At 44.4% G+C, this 19408-nt stretch overlaps 1 protein-coding gene across 1 annotated transcript in view; it reads left to right on the top strand.

Annotated features, from left to right (window-relative positions):
• The window catches only part of LOC306918767 (uncharacterized protein), a 208682-nt gene that overhangs the window by 18087 nt on the left and 171187 nt on the right, over positions 1-19408 (top strand). The window contains exon 5 of the mRNA XM_079531631.1: positions 5074-5190. Coding sequence (XP_079387757.1) covers positions 5074-5190 — 117 coding nt within the window. The remainder of the gene's footprint in view (positions 1-5073; positions 5191-19408) is intronic.

Genomic DNA, 19408 nt, shown 5'->3' with positions numbered 1-19408 from the left:
TAATATTGTGAAAGGAAACCCACAGATTAGACTCTCTTATACTTGTTGGGACATAACAATACATCCTCTTGAACAAAGTGACTTTTTCATTCACATGATAATTGTATGAATATGTTTTATGATTCCAGAAGTGTTGACCACAGAGCAGAGTCTCCAACTCCCAGCCTTCTGTCTGTGAAGAGTGACAAGTCTAAAGACTGGGGTGCTAACTTCAGTAATGAACCTGGACCTCCACACGCTAAGTATGTCAACCCTCTATAAATATATTGTGAGTAAAATATAAATGCTTCCGTCATAAAGTCTGGAGCAACGGAAGCTCTGATCATGAGTAAAATATAAATGCTTCCGTCATAAAGTCTAGAGCAACGGAAGCTCTGATCACGAGTAAAATATAAATGCTTCCGTCATACAGTCTGGAGCAACGGAAGCTCTGATCACGAGTAAAATATAAATGCTTCCGTCATACAGTCTGGAGCAACGGAAGCTCTGATCACGAGTAAAATATAAATGCTTCCGTCATACAGTCTGGAGCAACGGAAGCTCTGATCACGAGTAAAATATAAATGCTTCCGTCATACGGTTTGGAGCAACGGATGCTCTGATCATAAGTAAAATATAAATGCTCCATAAATCCATATAATATAAATCCATATTATCCATACATTACACAATTAGGTATGAATACACCATGTATACAAGTATACATGGTGTCTATGTAACTGTTATTATAATTTTATAGTTTTCTTTATTTTATCTTCTATGTGTTGCTGTTTGTCTTGTTGCTGCAGTGTTCAGTAGCTGAAACCCAAGATGTTGTGTTCTCTCTACTTGTAGAACGACACATAATGATTAAGAACGTTTAAACCCAAGATGTTGAGTTCTCTCTACTTGTAGAACGACACATAATGATTAAGAATGTCTAACAAAGTGACTTTTTCATTCACATGATAATTGTATGAATATGTTTTATGATTCCAGAAGTGTTGACCACAGAGCAGAGTCTCCAACTCCCAGCCTTCTGTCTGTGAAGAGTGACAAGTCTAAAGGAATGTCTCCTAACTTCAGTAATGAACCTGGACCTCCACATGCTAAGTATGTTAATCCTCTATAAATATACACACTATAACACTATACAAAATACACTATAACACTATACAATATACACTAACACTGTACAATACAAGTTATAGAAGTGTTTGACTGTACTCTGTTGCTCTTTTTACATTCATGTCTAATAAACTATTCAATCAATCAATCAATCAATCAAAAACATGTAATATTATAATTCCTCCAAGAGGCTGGTTTCCTCCTACTGACAGCCTAGTCCTAGTCTGGTGTTCTTGTGCCCCCTCTTGGCCAGGCCCTGTAACTAGTCTTTAACATGCATAGTAAAACCACAACGTAATATTATCCCTAAACTGATTTACCAATTATATGTACTTCACCTTTTTTTTACTTCATAAAACACCCCAACACATTATTCTCAAAATAATCTTGCGGGCCAGAAATAATAACCTCTAATCTATCTGTGCAACTTGTATTGTACTGTATTTACAGTACATTTTACTGGTGATAATATTTCATTCATTGTTGTCCTGTTTTCATGGAACTGTAATATTGTGAAAGGAAACCCACAGATTAGACTCTCTTATACTTGTTGGGACATAACAATACATCCTCTTGAACAAAGTGACTTTTTCATTCACATGATAATTGTATGAATATGTTTTATGATTCCAGAAGTGTTGACCACAGAGCAGAGTCTCCAACTCCCAGCCTTCTGTCTGTGAAGAGTGACAAGTCTAAAGGAATGTCTCCTAACTTCAGTAATGAACCTGGACCTCCACACGCTAAGTATGTCAACCCTCTATAAATATATTGTGAGTAAAATATAAATGCTTCCGTCATACAGTCTGGAGCAACGGAAGCTCTGATCACGAATAAAATATAAATGCTTCTGTCATACAGTCTGGAGCAACGGAAGCTCTAATCACGAGTAAAATATAAATGCTTCCGTCATACAGTCTGGAGCAACGGAAGCTCTGATCATGAGTAAAATATAAATGCTCCATAAATCCATATAATATAAATCCATATTATCCATACATTACACAATTAGGTATGTATACACCATGTATACAAGTATACATGGTGTCTATGTAACTGTTATCATCATTTTATAGTTTTTATTCTTTTTATCTTCTATCGTTAACATATTTCTATGTGTTGCTGTTTGTCTTGTTGCTGCAGTGTTCAGTAGCTGAAACCCAAGATGTTGTGTTCTCTCTACTTGTAGAACGACACATAATGATTAAGAACGTTTAAACCCAAGATGTTGTGTTCTCTCTACTTGTAGAACGACACATAATGATTAAGAACGTTTAAACCCAAGATGTTGTGTTCTCTCTACTTGTAGAACGACACATAATGATTAAGAACGTTGAAACCCAAGATGTTGTGTTCTCTCTATTTCATTCATTGTTGTCCTGTTTTCATGGAACTGTAATATTGTGAAAGGAAACCCACAGATTAGACTCTCTTATACTTGTTGGGACATAACAATACATCCTCTTGAACAAAGTGACTTTTTCATTCACATGATAATTGTATGAATATGTTTTATGATTCCAGAAGTGTTGACCACAGAGCAGAGTCTCCAACTCCCAGCCTTCTGTCTGTGAAGAGTGACAAGTCTAAAGGAATGTCTCCTAACTTCAGTAATGAACCTGGACCTCCACACGCTAAGTATGTTAATCCTCTATAAATATACACACTATAACACTATACAAAATACACTATAACACTATACAATATACACTAACACTGTACAATACAAGTTATAGAAGTGTTTGACTGTACTCTGTTGCTGTTTTTACATTCATGTCTAATAAACTATTCAATCAATCAATCAATCAATCAAAAACATGTAATATTATAATTCCTCCAAGAGGCTGGTTTCCTCCTACTGACAGCCTAGTCCTAGTCTGGTGTTCTTGTGCCCCCTCTTGGCCAGGCCCTGTAACTAGTCTTTAACATGCATAGTAAAACCACAACGTAATATTATCCCTAAACTGATTTACCAATTATATGTACTTCACCTTTTTTTTACTTCATAAAACACCCCAACACATTATTCTCAAAATAATATTGCGGGCCAGAAATAATAACCTCTAATCTATCTGTGCAACTTGTATTGTACTGTATTTACAGTACATTTTACTGGTGATATTATTTCATTCATTGTTGTCCTGTTTTCATGGAACTGTAATATTGTGAAAGGAAACCCACAGATTAGACTCTCTTATACTTGTTGGGACATAACAATACATCCTCTTGAACAAAGTTACTTTTTCATTCACATGATAATTGTATGAATATGTTTTATGATTCCAGAAGTGTTGACCACAGAGCAGAGTCTCCAACTCCCAGCCTTCTGTCTGTGAAGAGTGACAAGTCTAAAGACTGGGGTGCTAACTTCAGTAATGAACCTGGACCTCCACACGCTAAGTATGTCAACCCTCTATAAATATATTGTGAGTAAAATATAAATGCTTCCGTCATAAAGTCTGGAGCAACGGAAGCTCTGATCACGAGTAAAATATAAATGCTTCCGTCATACAGTCTGGAGCAACGGAAGCTCTGATCACGAGTAAAATATAAATGCTTCCGTCATACAGTCTGGAGCAACGGAAGCTCTGATCACGAGTAGAATATAAATGCTTCCGTCATACAGTCTGGAGCAACGGAAGCTCTGATCACGAGTAAAATATAAATGCTTCCGTCATACAGTCTGGAGCAACGGAAGCTCTGATCACGAGTAAAATATAAATGCTTCCGTCATACAGTCTGGAGCAACGGAAGCTCTGATCACGAGTAAAATATAAATGCTTCCGTCATACGGTTTGGAGCAACGGATGCTCTGATCATAAGTAAAATATAAATGCTCCATAAATCCATATAATATAAATCCATATTATCCATACATTACACAATTAGGTATGAATACACCATGTATACAAGTATACATGGTGTCTATGTAACTGTTATTATAATTTTATAGTTTTCTTTATTTTATCTTCTATGTGTTGCTGTTTGTCTTGTTGCTGCAGTGTTCAGTAGCTGAAACCCAAGATGTTGTGTTCTCTCTACTTGTAGAACGACACATAATGATTAAGAACGTTTAAACCCAAGATGTTGAGTTCTCTCTACTTGTAGAACGACACATAATGATTAAGAATGTCTAACAAAGTGACTTTTTCATTCACATGATAATTGTATGAATATGTTTTATGATTCCAGAAGTGTTGACCACAGAGCAGAGTCTCCAACTCCCAGCCTTCTGTCTGTGAAGAGTGACAAGTCTAAAGGAATGTCTCCTAACTTCAGTAATGAACCTGGACCTCCACACGCTAAGTATGTTAATCCTCTATAAATATACACACTATAACACTATACAAAATACACTATAACACTATACAATATACACTAACACTGTACAATACAAGTTATAGAAGTGTTTGACTGTACTCTGTTGCTGTTTTTACATTAATGTCTAATAAACTATTCAATCAATCAATCAATCAATCAATCAATCAATCAAAAACATGTAATATTATAATTCCTCCAAGAGGCTGGTTTCCTCCTACTGACAGCCTAGTCCTAGTCTGGTGTTCTTGTGCCCCCTCTTGGCCAGGCCCTGTAACTAGTCTTTAACATGCATAGTAAAACCACAACGTAATATTATCCCTAAACTGATTTACCAATTATATGTACTTCACCTTTTTTTTACTTCATAAAACACCCCAACACATTATTCTCAAAATAATATTGCGGGCCAGAAATAATAACCTCTAATCTATCTGTGCAACTTGTATTGTACTGTATTTACAGTACATTTTACTGGTGATATTATTTCATTCATTGTTGTCCTGTTTTCATGGAACTGTAATATTGTGAAAGGAAACCCACAGATTAGACTCTCTTATACTTGTTGGGACATAACAATACATCCTCTTGAACAAAGTGACTTTTTCATTCACATGATAATTGTATGAATATGTTTTATGATTCCAGAAGTGTTGACCACAGAGCAGAGTCTCCAACTCCCAGCCTTCTGTCTGTGAAGAGTGACCGGTCTAAAGGATGGCCCGGTCCGGACTTCAGTAATGAACCTGGACCTCCACACTCACAGTATGTTAATCCTCTATAAATATATCATGAGTAAAATATAAATGCTTCCGTCATACAGTCTGGAGCAACGGAAGCTCTCATCATGAGTAAAATATAAATGCTTCCGTCATACAGTCTGGAGCAACGGAAGCTCTGATCACGAGTAAAATATAAATGCTTCCGTCGTACAGTCTGGAGCAACGGAAGCTCTGATCACGAGTAAAATATAAATGCTTCCGTCGTACAGTCTGGAGCAACGCAAGCTCTGATCACGAGTAAAATATAAATGCTTCCGTCATACAGTCTGGAGCAACGGAAGCTCTGATCACGAGTCAAATATAAATGCTTCCGTCATACAGTCTGGAGCAACGGAAGCTCTGATCATGAGTAAAATATAACAGTCTGGAGCAACGGTGCCAACGGAAGCTCTCATCATGAGTAAAATATAAATGCTTCCGTCATACAGTCTGGAGCAACGGAAGCTCTGATCATGAGTCAAATATAAATGCTTCCGTCATACAGTCTGGAGCAACGGAAGCTCTGATCATGAGTAAAATATAAATGCTTCCATCATACAGTCTGGAGAGACGGAAGCTCTGATCATGAGTAACATATAAATGCTTCCATCATACAGTCTGGAGCAACGGAAGCTCTGATCACGAGTAAAATATAAATGCTTCCGTCATAAAGTCTGGAGCAACGGAAGCTCTGATCATGAGTCAAATATAAATGCTTCCGTCATACAGTCTGGAACAACAGAAGCTCTTATCATGAGTAAAATATAAATGCTTCCGTCATACAGTCTGGAGCAACGGAAGCTCTGATCACGAGTAAAATATAAATGCTTCCGTCGTACAGTCTGGAGCAACGGAAGCTCTGATCACGAGTAAAATATAAATGCTTCCGTCGTACAGTCTGGAGCAACGCAAGCTCTGATCACGAGTAAAATATAAATGCTTCCGTCATACAGTCTGGAGCAACGGAAGCTCTGATCATGAGTAAAATATAAATGCTTCCGTCATACAGTCTGGAGCAACGTAAGCTCTGATCACGAGTAAAATATAAATGCTTCCGTCATACAGTCTGGAGCAACGGAAGCTCTGATCATGAGTAAAATATAAATGCTCCATAAATCCATATAATATAAATCCATATTATCCATACATTACACAATTAGGTATGTATACACCATGTATACAAGTATACATGGTGTCTATGTAACTGTTATCATCATTTTATAGTTTTTATTCTTTTTATCTTCTATCGTTAACATATTTCTATGTGTTGCTGTTTGTCTTGTTGCTGCAGTGTTCAGTAGCTGAAACCCAAGATGTTGTGTTCTCTCTACTTGTAGAACGACACATAATGATTAAGAACGTTGAAACCCAAGATGTTGTGTTCTCTCTATTTCATTCATTGTTGTCCTGTTTTCATGGAACTGTAATATTGTGAAAGGAAACCCACAGATTAGACTCTCTTATACTTGTTGGGACATAACAATACATCCTCTTGAACAAAGTGACTTTTTCATTCACATGATAATTGTATGAATATGTTTTATGATTCCAGAAGTGTTGACCACAGAGCAGAGTCTCCAACTCCCAGCCTTCTGTCTGTGAAGAGTGACAAGTCTAAAGACTGGGGTGCTAACTTCAGTAATGAACCTGGACCTCCACACGCTAAGTATGTCAACCCTCTATAAATATATTGTGAGTAAAATATAAATGCTTCCGTCATACAGTCTGGAGCAACGGATGCTCTGATCACGAGTAAAATATAAATGCTCCATAAATCCATATAATATAAATCCATATCATCCATACATTACACAATTAGGTATGTATACACCATGTATACAAGTATACATGGTGTCTATGTAACTGTTATCATCATCATCATCATCATACTATAATTAACTCAATGTCTGAATGAATGAATGTCTGAATGTGTGTCAGAAACACTGCCGTAGCTCCTCACTGTCTGCACCAATCGCTCCCACGTTTCACACAGGCGTTGACCATAATATTACGGAGGTCTTAACGAAGTCTTTTTTTCTATTTAACAATTCATTGATTAATAACTAATTTATTAGTGCATTAAAACTTCCTATCCACTTACATGGGGAAATGCACAAACTCACCTCAAGTATTTTTCTCTCAGAAACCGTCGGAGCTACAGTCACAACACTTGGAGGGGAGGTTCATAATAATTATTCAAATTAATGTAATAAATAATTACATCAGTCGGCTTCATGGTGGCGCTAAAACAGCCCACTTTACATTTCACCTTATAACTCTTGAACCGTATGTTGTAAAGTCAAAATGTCACTTTCCTTGGATTCCTTGGGTCATGACGCATCTCCCCATATAGGCCACGCCCATTTGCGTCAGGATAGCTTTCCGCCATTTTGAATTTTCTTCCACACTTGTTGCTCCACCTACAGCTATCATGAAAAGTAAACATAATAAAAGGAAGACATGAACAGGTGGAGGAAAAACTCACGACCATAACATGGTGTTCTTGTGCCCCCTCTTGGCCAGGCCCTGTAACTACAGTCTTTAACATGCCTAGTAAAACCACAACGTAATATTATCCCTAAACTGATTTACCAACTATTATTAATAATTATTAATTTCTTTATTTTGTGGGGGGAGGGTCATAAAACACCCCAACACATTATTCTCAAAATAATATTGCGGGCCAGAAATAATAACCTCTAATCTATCTGTGCAACTTGTATTGTACTGTATTTACAGTACATTTTACTGGTGATATTATTTCATTCATTGTTGTCCTGTTTTCATGGAACTGTAATATTGTGAAAGGAAACCCACAGATTAGACTCTCTTATACTTGTTGGGACATAACAATACATCCTCTTGAACAAAGTGACTTTTTCATTCACATGATAATTGTATGAATTTGTCTCTAAAGTAAAATATATATATCTGGAGCAACGGAAGCTCTGATCATGAGTAAAATATAAAATGTAGGCCCATTTCACAACTACCATTTGTATTAAAGGTTTTGGAGAAAATAGTTTATAACCAATTACAGTCATTTTTAATTTCATTTTTGGATCAACATCTGGCCCCACCCCTCAACGCACCGGACACCCTCAATTCCAACATCTGCACATCTGCTAAAAACCTCTGCATTATCCTCGATAGTTATTTTAAATTCGATAAGCAAATCAGTTCACATGTCGTTAAGACCAGCTTCTTCCAACTCCGCCTCCTCGCAAAGGTCAAGCCATATCTTCCCTCAAAACAGTTAGAAACCGCAATTCATGCTTTTATTTTGAAATCTCAGCTCAAGATCTATTTTCTCTGGATTTTCATTCCATCTGAGTCTAATGTTTGTTTTCACTGTAGTTTTCTGTGTTTGTATCTTTCGTGCTTCTACGTTATTCCTGTGATCATGTTGACATTTCTCATGTTGTGTTTCTTCTACATTGTTTTTTCTTTGCTTGTTTTGTTTTGCTTCTGATCTGTAGATTCTGTTCAGGACTTTGGTGAATGTTGGTTGTTTTAAACGTGCTCTATAAATATTACTCTATACTCTCACAGTACTCTATAAATAAAGTTTGTATATTAAACTATCTCTTATCTATATTGTATTGTCTTCATCTCCACAGAGAGACATTCAGAAACACACCTGGACAGAAGACATTCAGTCAAACCACACCTGGACACAGTAAGACTGGACACATTTTACACTCATTAACATTTTATATCAATTAATGAAATGTTTAAATAGCAGCAGACGACATCAGATTAAATATCCATGTTGTATTCCTGTATCAATGTCCAAATACTGATGATAAAATATACATTTAGACTAAAACAAATGATGCAACGTTATTTATTTTAGCCAAATTTCTTTCTTTTCAAATCATATATTTTCTGGAGGATATTTAATACATAGTTTTAATGCTATGGATTGTTCAATGTAAAGTTGTAAATGAAGCATAATGTATTAATTGTCTTCTCATATCAGATGTCAGTCTGCCGGAGGATCTAAAGGTCTATAAGTTCACTTTGGAGAGTCTTGATGGCGTGACATACGTCATTGAACTGCCCTCCTCCCTCTCCAACATCTACACAGACCTCCACCTATCAGCGGGAGGGAGTGAAGGGGTTAATCAGCAACATGAGGTGTGGCAGCTTGAGACCGCCTCCAACATGAAGACCCTCCATGACGTCCTAATCAAGTGCCGTGCCGTCTTTAAGACCCTCCTCCCTGGCAGAGACACACCCAGCAGCAGAGTTCTGACCAAGGGCATCGCTGGCATCGGAAAGACATTCTCTGTGCGTAAGTTCGCTCTGGACTGGGCAAGAGGTTTGGAGAACCAAGACATCATTCTCCTGGTTCTCTTCTCATTCCGGGAGCTGAACTTGGTCCGAGATGAGCAGCACAGTCTTCTCTCACTGATCCATGTTTTCCATCCAACGTTAAAGAAGGTCACAGCAGAGCAGCTCGCTGCCTGGAAAGTTGGCTTCATCGTCGATGGTCTCGATGAAAGCAGGTTTCCGCTGAAATTCCAGAACATAGACGTCGATTCTGATGTCTTCGACAACAATGACGTCGTCTCTGATGTCACGGTGACATCATCGGTGGGCATGCTGCTGACGAACCTCATCAAGGGGAATCTGCTCCCCTCGGCTCTCCTCTGGATAACCACCAGACCTGCAGCAGCCAATCAGATCCCTCCTGCATGCATTGACATGGTGACAGAAGTACGAGGGTTCACAGACCCCCAGAAGGAGGAGTTCTTCAGGAAGATGTTCAGTGAGGATGAGGAGCTGGCCAGCACCATCATCTCACACGTGAAGACATCAAAGAGCATCCACATCATGTGTCACATCCCAGTCTTCTGTTGGATGACCGCTACCGTTGTGGAGGACCTGGTGAAGACAGACGAGACAGGACAGCTGCCCAAGAACCTGACTGGGATGTACAGACACTTCATCTCGCTCCAGTTAAGGAGGATGAAGACGAAGTATGACGAGACTCATGAGGTGAAAAGAAAAGAAAAGAAAAAGCAAAAAAGCAAAAAAGAGAGAATCCGAGAAAAAAGAAGGGAGACTGAGAGGTTGTTTCTCCTGAATCTGGGCATGCTGGCGTTTAAACATCTGGAGAAAGGCAGCGTCATGTTCTACCAAGAAGACCTGGAAGAGTGTGGTCTCGATGTGAACGACGCCTCGCTGTACTCGGGAGTGTGCACAGAGATCTTCAAAGAAGAGACCGTTCAATCTCAGAGAAAGATCTACAGCTTTGTTCATCTGAGCATCCAGGAGTTCCTGGCTGCAGTCTACCTGATGCACTGTTTCACACAGAAGAACATGGAGGTCCTGAAGACATTCCTGGGAGGAGAAGAAGAAGAAGAAATGACCCTGGATGTCTTCCTGCAGAGAGCCGTGCAAAAATCCCTGAAGAGTAAGAACGGCCACCTGGACCTCTTTGTCCGCTTCCTTCATGGCCTCTCACTGGAGTCCAACCCGAGTCTGTTAGGAGGCCTGCTGGGTCAGACAGAGAACAGTCCAGAGAGCATCCAGAGAGCCATCAACAACCTGAAGGAGATGACAAATAAAGATGGGAGTCTCTCTCCTGACAGATTCATCAACATCTTCCACTGTCTGATGGAGATGAACGACCACTCAGTACATCAGGAGATCCAACAGTACCTGAAGTCAGCGGACAGATCAAAGACAAAACTGTCTGCGAGCCAGTGTTCAGCTCTGGCCTTCATGCTGCTGACGTCAGAGGAGGTTCTGGAGGAGTTGGACATGCACCAATACAACACATCATCATGGGGGAAAAACAGTCTGGTCCCAGCTGTGAGGAACTGCAGAAAGGCTCGGTTAGTAGGCGGGGTGGGGAGGAGAGAGAGAGAGAGAGAGAGAGGGGGGGGGGGGGGGGAGAGGGGGGGGAAGAGGGGGGGGAGAGAGAGAGGGGGGAGGGGGAGAGAGAGAGAGAGAGAGAGAGAGAGGGGGGGAGAGAGAGAGAGGGGGGGGAGAGAGAGAGAGAGAGAGAGAGAGGGGGGAGAGAGAGAGAGATAGAGAGAGAGAGACACAGAGAGAGACACAGAGAGAGACACAGAGAGAGACACAGAGAGAGACACACAGAGAGAGAGAGAGAGAGAGTATCATGGAATGTGATGATTTATCCATAAATGCAGATTCTAGATCCATACGAGTTACACACTGGTATTAATATAGATCACTGGGATGTTTTCTGGTTCTCTGTTCTTATGACCTGTCAATATCTGACCAACTAGACATTGGTACCCCTATTTGTACCCCTAGACATTGGTACCCCTATTGGTACCCCTAGACATTGGTACCCCTATTGGTACCCCTAGACATTGGTACATTTACATTACACTTTATAGTTAATTTCCTTGAACATGAACTTGATCTAATCTGTGTTGATAATCACTGATTTTACATCATCTACATTTACAGACTTGTTGGCTGTGACCTCCGTCAGCCAGCATATGAGATTGTGGCTTCAGCTCTCAGCTCTAATCCTTCACATCTAAGAGAATTGGACATCAGTTATAATAACATAACGGATCCATCCATGGACCTGCTCTCTGCTGCATTGAAGAGTCCAAACTGTCAACTGGAGATACTGAGGTCACATTATTATTTAGATTAGTTCTGTTTTATTATGTATTGTTTCATTCTAATAACAACGTGTGAATAAAGTCATGGACATCATGGTATCCCACACTGATTAGAATAATTATATGGTCAGAGTTTTGTTTAGTTCACACTCTCACATCACAGTAGAGTAACTACAATATGTGATCCATCATGGCTGCTAGGGGATTATCATTATCAATGCTACAGTACAGTAACTACAATATGTGATCCATCATGGCTGCTAGGGGATTATCGTTATCAATGCTACGGTACAGTAACTACAATATGTGATCCATCATGGCTGCTAGGGGATTATCATTATCAATGCTACGGTACAGTAACTACAATATGTGATCCATCATGGCTGCTAGGGGATTATCGTTATCAATGCTACGGTACAGTAACTACAATATGTGATCCATCATGGCTGCTAGGGGATTATCATTATCAATGCTACGGTACAGTAACTACAATATGTGATCCATCATGGCTGCTAGGGGATTATCATTTTCAATGCTACGGTACAGTAACTACAATATGTGATCCATCATGGCTGCTAGGGGATTATCATTATCAATGCTACGGTACAGTAACTACAATATGTTGTCCTGCCTTCTCTTTCCATCTCTTGGGGTCTTTACTCCAAACCTCTGATATTCAGTCCAGATATTTCATGTGTACTTACAGACTTGCTGGCTGTACCATCACACAGACAGGACTTGAAGTTCTGCTCTCAGCTCTCAGCTCTAATCTTCTCCATCTGAGAGAATTGGACCTCAGTTTCATCTGCCTGCAGGAATCACAACTGCTCCAGCTCTCTGCTGTCCTGAAGAGTCCACAGTGTGGACTGCAGATCCTGGGGTAAATAATGTGTGTTCTCTCTGTGTGGATCTCTACTTGAACATCAACAGCACTTTGTTAAATGTGTATTTCTCTGCAGGTTGTCAGGCTGTGGAGTCACAGAGGAAGGCTGTTCTGCTCTGGCTTCAGCTGTGACCTCCAACCCCTCCTCCCAGCTGAAACAGCTGGACTTGAACTTCAGCCACTTAGGAGAGTCTGCTCTGAAGGAGCTGTCTGCTGCTCTGGAGACTGTCAAGTGAGTAGACTATAGGACTGTGTCCATGTTGGTCAGTAGACTATAAGACTGTGTCCATGGTGGTCAGTAGAGTATAGGACCGTGTCCATGTTGGTCAGTAGACTATAGGACCGTGTCCATGTTGGTCAGTAGACTATAGGACCGTGTCCATGTTGGGCAGTAGACTATAGGACCGTGTCCATGTTGGGCAGTAGACTATAGGACTGTGTCCATGTTGGTCAGTAGACTATAGGACTGTGTCCATGGTGGTCAGTAGACTATAGGACTGTGTCCATGTTGGGCAGTAGACTATAGGACTGTGTCCATGTTGGGCAGTAGACTATAGGACTGTGTCCATGTTGGTCAGTAGACTATAGGAATGTGTCCATGTTGGGCAGTAGACTATAGGACTGTGTCCATGTTGGGCAGTAGACTATAGGACTGTGTCCATGTTGGTCAGTAGACTATAGGACTGTGTCCATGTTGGGCAGTAGACTATAGGACTGTGTCCTGCATGTTGGTCAGTAGACTATAGGACTGTGTCCATGTTGGTCAGTAGACTATAGGACTGTGTCCATGTTGGTCAGTAGACTATAGGACTGTGTCCATGTTGGTCAGTAGACTATAGGACTGTGTCCATGGTGGTCAGTAGACTATAGGACTGTGTCCATGTTGGGCAGTAGACTATAGGACTGTGTCCATGTTGGTCAGTAGACTATAGGACTGTGTCCATGTTGGGCAGTAGACTATAGGACTGTGTCCATGTTGGTCAGTAGACTATAGGACTGTGTCCATGTTGGGCAGTAGACTATAGGACTGTGTCCATGTTGGTCAGTAGACTATAGGACTGTGTCCTGCATGTTGGTCAGTAGACTATAGGACTGTGTCCATGTTGGTCAGTAGACTATAGGACTGTGTCCATGTTGGGCAGTAGACTATAGGACTGTGTCCATGGTGGTCAGTAGACTATAGGACTGTGTCCATGGTGGTCAGTAGACTATAGGACTGTGTCCATGTTGGTCAGTAGACTATAGGACTGTGTCCATGGTGGTCAGTAGACTATAGATCATAATCTATAATTTAACACACAGAGAAAGACTGTTTAAACTAGAAACATGTGCTCCTCAGAACACAGGTCTCCGCCAGGACGGGTAGCTTATTGTGAGCCAGGAATGTTTCACAGTCAATCAGACGCTGCGTTCATGATTTGAAGCATTTTGTTCAAAACGAGACACTCCTGCAAACTATGGAAGCCAATCTTATCCAAATCTGAGAGATACGTCTTAATCACATGACCATAGAGATATGGCGTAGCAATGTGTGTGATGTTTGGACAGAGTCTGTGGGAGAATGATGACAAAATGTGTTCAGTAAATATTTGGTGGGACTAAAACAGGCCGATGTGAGACATTAAGCAGCAGAGGTTTTGACTTGATTCATTGTTGTTCTACTTCCTACAGTGTGAATCATGGAGGAGAACACTGGACTAAACCTCAACTCCTTACAACACGTGAGTCTGTCTGTCTGTCTGTCTGTCTGTCTGTCTGTCTGTCTGTCTGTCTGTCTGTCTGTCTGTCTGTCTGTCTGTCTGTCTGTCTGTCTAGCCCATTAACCCATTCTAGACGGGAACAACCAGTTCATAGCCGCGCTATGAACTTGTAGATCTGCTATTTTTGAAAAATCGTGGAAATGTGGCGCAAATCTTTGCTTCTGGGGGGGGGGTGGGGTCCCTGGAACAACATATTTTCAGATGGGGGTCGGCGGCCAAATTCAGATAATTCTGGGGCTCCTTGACATGAAATAGTTTGAGAACCACTGACAGAAACATGAGGTTTTTCAGAAAATACATTTTGTAGAATCGTCATCAGGTATAAATGGATTAAGACAGTTTTCTTAAAAACGTATCAGTGGTGCTCAAACTTTTTCATGTCATGGACAAATTATCTGTATGACCGCGGACCCCCATCTGAAAATATGTTGTTCCAGGGACCCCCCAGAAGCAAAGATTTGAGGTAAAAATGTTCGCTCTGAAAGAATATATATTCAAAGATTTGTGCCACATTTTCACGATTTTTCAAAAATAGCAGATCTACAAGCTTGTAGGGAACACAGACGCATTCCAGGTCTTAATGGGTTAACCCATTAAAGCCTGCGTCCTGATGTTGGACAGTTCTTAATACGTGAACATTCATCCAAATATCAGATCTACAAGCTCAACGCAAGCTCAACGTGAGCTTGTAGATCGTTTATTTTCAACAGAGAGTTGGAGTGTGGTCCTGGAGACACCAAGCGGTCCATGAAGGGTTAAAGTGGTCATGGTTCTCAATGTGGGGTCCGGGGACCCCCAGGGTTCCTTGGTGGGGTTCCAGGGGGACCTTCAGGGGGACCTTCAGGGGGTCCGGGGACCCCCTGAAGGTCCCCCTGAAGGTCCCCCTGGAACCTTGCTTTCCTTGGTGGGGTTCCAGGGGGACCTTCAGGGGTTCCAGGGGGACCCCCAGGGGTCCTTGGAGGGTTCCAGGGGGACCCCCAGGGGTCCTTGGTGGGGTTCCAGGGGGACCCCCAGGGTTCCCTGGTGGGGTTCCAGGGGGACCTTCAGGGGGTCCGGGGACCCCCGGGGTTCCTTGGTGGGGTTCCAGGGGGACCTTCAGGGGTTCCAGGGGGACCCCCAGGGGTCCTTGGAGGGTTCCAGGGGGACCCCCAGGGGTCCTTGGAGGGTTCCAGGGGGTCCTTCAGGGGGTCCGGGGACCCCCAGGGTTCCTTGGAGGGTTCCAGGGGGTCCCCAGGGGTCCTTGGAGGGTTCCAGGGTTCCATGGGGACCCCCAGGGGTCCTTGGAGGGTTCCAGGGGGACCCCCAGGGTTCCTTGGAGGGTTCCAGGGGGTCCCCAGGGTTCCTTGGAGGGTTCCAGGGGGACCCCAGGGGTCCTTGGAGGGTTCCAGGGGTCCTTGGAGGGTTCCAGGGGGTCCCCAGGGGTCCTTGGAGGGTTCCAGGGGGTCCCCAGGGGTCCCCAGGGGGTCCCCAGGGGGTCCCCAGGGGTCCTTGGAGGGGTCCAGGGGGTCCCCAGGGGTCCTTGGAGGGTTCCAGGGGGTCCCCAGGGGTCCTTGGAGGGTTCCAGGGGGTCCCCAGGGGTCCTTGGATTGTTCCAGGGTTCCATGAGGACCCCCAGGGGTCCTTGGAGGGTTCCAGGGGGTCCGGGGACTCCCAGGGGTCCTTGGAGGGTTCCAGGGGGTCCGGGGACCCCCAGGGTTCCTTGGAGGGTTCCAGGGGGTCCCCAGGGGTCCTTGGAGGGTTCCAGGGGACCCCCAGGGGTCCTTGGAGGGGTCCAGGGGGTCCCCAGGGGTCCTTGGAGTGTTCCAGGGGGTCCCCAGGGGTCCTTGGAGGGTTCCAGGGGGTCCCCAGGGGTCCTTGGAGGGTTCCAGGGGGTCCCCAGGGGTCCTTGGAGTGTTCCAGGGGGTCCCCAGGGGTCCTTGGAGGGTTCCAGGGGGTCCCCAGGGGTCCTTGGAGTGTTCCAGGGGGTCCCCAGGGGTCCTTGGAGGGGTCCAGGGGGTCCCCAGGGGGTCCCCAGGGGTCCTTGGAGTGTTCCAGGGGGTCCCCAGGGGTCCTTGGAGGGGTCCAGGGGGTCCCCAGGGGTCCTTGGAGTGTTCCAGGGGGTCCCCAGGGGTCCTTGGAGGGTTCCAGGGGGTCCCCAGGGGTCCTTGGAGTGTTCCAGGGGGTCCCCAGGGGTCCTTGGAGGGGTCCAGGGGGTCCCCAGGGGTCCTTGGAGGGTTCCAGGGGGTCCCCAGGGGTCCTTGGAGTGTTCCAGGGGGTCCCCAGGGGTCCTTGGAGGGTTCCAGGGGGTCCCCAGGGGTCCTTGGAGGGTCCCCAGGGGTCCTTGGAGGGTCCCAGGGACCCCCAGGGGTCCTTGGAGGGTTCCAGGGGGTCCCCAGGGGTCCTTGGAGGGTTCCAGGGGGTCCGGGGACTCCCAGGGGTCCTTGGAGGGTGACCCCCAGGGGTCCTTGGAGGGTTCCAGGGGGTCCTTGGAGGGTTCCAGGGGGTCCCCAGCTAAAGTGGTTAAAATGAATGTTCACGTATCAAGAACTGTCCAACTTCGGGATGCAGACTTTAAGGGGTTAATGGTTCTGAGCTTGTAGATCTGATATTTTAGACAGATTTTGTGTAGAGGGAACAGACAGACAGACAGACAGTTAAACCCATTAAGACCTGGAATGCGTCTGTGTCCCCTAAGGGAGCTTGTAGGTCTGCTATTTTTGAAAAATCGTGAAAATGTGGCACAAATCTTTGAATATATATTCTTTCAAACTATTTCATGTCAAGGAGCCCCAGAATTATCTGTATTTGGCCGCCGACCCCCATCTGAAAATATGTTGTTCCAGGGACCCCCCCCCCCCCCCCCCCAGAAGCAAAGATTTGAGTTAAAAACGTTCGCTCTGAAAGAATATATAATTTTATTCAAAGATTTGCGCCACATTTTCTCGATTTTTCTAAAATAGCAGATCTACAAGTTCATAGGGGTCCTTGGAGGGTTCCAGGGGGTCCGGGGACGTGTTGCGGTGTGACGCGTTGTGAGCTTGTAGATCTGCTATCTTCAGATAGTCAGTGTATATAATATGGTTGAAGTGGTTCCACTGATTCTGATGCTGTAAACATGAATGTTGCTGAGGACCCCCTGGAACACCTCAAGGACCCCTGGGGGTCCCTGGAACACCTCAAGGACCCCTGGGGGTCCCTGGACCCCCTGGAACACCTCAAGGACCCCTGGGGGTCCCCAGACCCCCTGGAACACCTCAAGGACCCCTGGGGGTCCCCGGACCCCCTGGAACCCTCCAAGGACCCCTGGGGACCCCCTGGAACACCTCAAGGACCCCTGGGGGTCCCTGGACCCCCTGGAACACCTCAAGGACCCCTGGGGGTCCCTGGAACACCTCAAGGACCCCTGGGGGTCCCCGGACCCCCTGGAACCCTCCAAGGACCCCTGGGGACCCCCTGGAACACCTCAAGGACCCCTGGGGGTCCCTGGAACACCTCAAGGACCCCTGGGGGTCCCCGGACCCCCTGGAACACCTCAAGGACCCCTGGGGGTCCCTGGAACACACTGAGAACCATTCATGATCTATACATCCTCACAATATTCATGTTTAAAGTTCCCCCCCCCAGCCACCCCCCCCCCCCCTCCATGCCGTGTGTGTGTGTGTGTGTGTGTGTGTGTGTGTGTGTGTGTGTGTGTGTGTGTGTGTGTGTGTGTGTGTGTGTGTGTGTGTGTGTGTGTGTGTGTGTGTGTGTGTGTGTGTGTGTGTGTGTGTGTGTGTGTGTGTGTGTGTGTGTGTGTGTGTGTGTGTGTGTGTGTGTGTGTGTGTGTGTGTCAATCATTCAGTGAATGATGTATTTAATGTGTACTGTGTTGTTTTCTCATCAGATTTCCAGCGTCTCACTCTGGACACAAACACAGCACACCCAGCCCTCTCTCTGTCTGAGAACAACAGGAAGGCGACACGTCAGGATGATCAGCCTCATTCATATCCTGATCATCCTGACAGGTTTGATAGAACGATTCAGGTTCTGAGTTCAGAGAGTGTAGATGAACGCTGCTACAGTGAGGTACAGTTCAGTGGAGTGGTTAGGATAGGAGTGACTGACAGAGACATCAGTAGGAAAGGAGCGGGTCAGGACTGTGGGTTTGGAAGGAATGAACATTCCTGGTGTCTGGACTGTACAGACGGTGGTGAGCTTTACTCTGTCTATCACAATAGTAAGAGGACTGTCCTTCCTATCCGTCCCTCTGGCTCCACCAGAGTAGCAGTGTATCTGGACCGTCCCGCTGGGACTCTGTCCTTCTACAGAGTGTTAGAGGACACTCTGACTCACCTGTACACCGTCCAGACCACCTTCACTCAAGCTCTGTACGCTGGGTTTGGGTTTTTCACTGACTCCTCCTCTGTGTCTCTGTGTGAGGACAGACAGGCTGTGAGGACAGACAGACAGGCTGTGAGGACAGACAGACAGGCTGTGAGGACAGACAGACAGGCTGTGAGGACAGACAGACAGGCTGTGAGGACAGACAGACAGGCTGTGAGGACAGACAGACAGGCTGTGAGGACAGACAGACAGTGTGTTGTATTATAATGTAATAATCAGGAACAGGTGTGGTGGGGGGGGGGGGGGGGGGTGTTTAATGAATATGGTTTGGTTTCCATAGCGACGGGGGGGTGGGGGGGGCTCTGTGTGTCTCTAACACAAACTATTTTTAGACAGGGGTCATCTGAGGTCATCTGAGGGTCATATGGGGTCATCTGAGGTTAACTGAGGGTCATCTGAGGGTTATCTGGGGTCATCTGAGGTCATCTGGGGTCATCTGAGGGTCATCTGAGGTCATCTGAGGTCAGGGGTCGAGGTTGAAGTTACAGTGTGTTTGTATAGGAAGGGGGCGGGGCCTCTTTAACACCATTTAAGTATAAAAGTCAATCAGATAAATTATAGTTTGACTTTATTATCGTTTTGCATCTTTGTGACAGAATGTTG

Source organism: Electrona antarctica, assembly GCF_951216825.1.
Source record: "Electrona antarctica genome assembly, contig: scaffold_90, whole genome shotgun sequence".
In the NCBI taxonomy this organism is placed as follows: Eukaryota; Metazoa; Chordata; class Actinopteri; order Myctophiformes; family Myctophidae; genus Electrona; species Electrona antarctica.
This window is presented reverse-complemented; position numbering and strand designations above follow the sequence as displayed.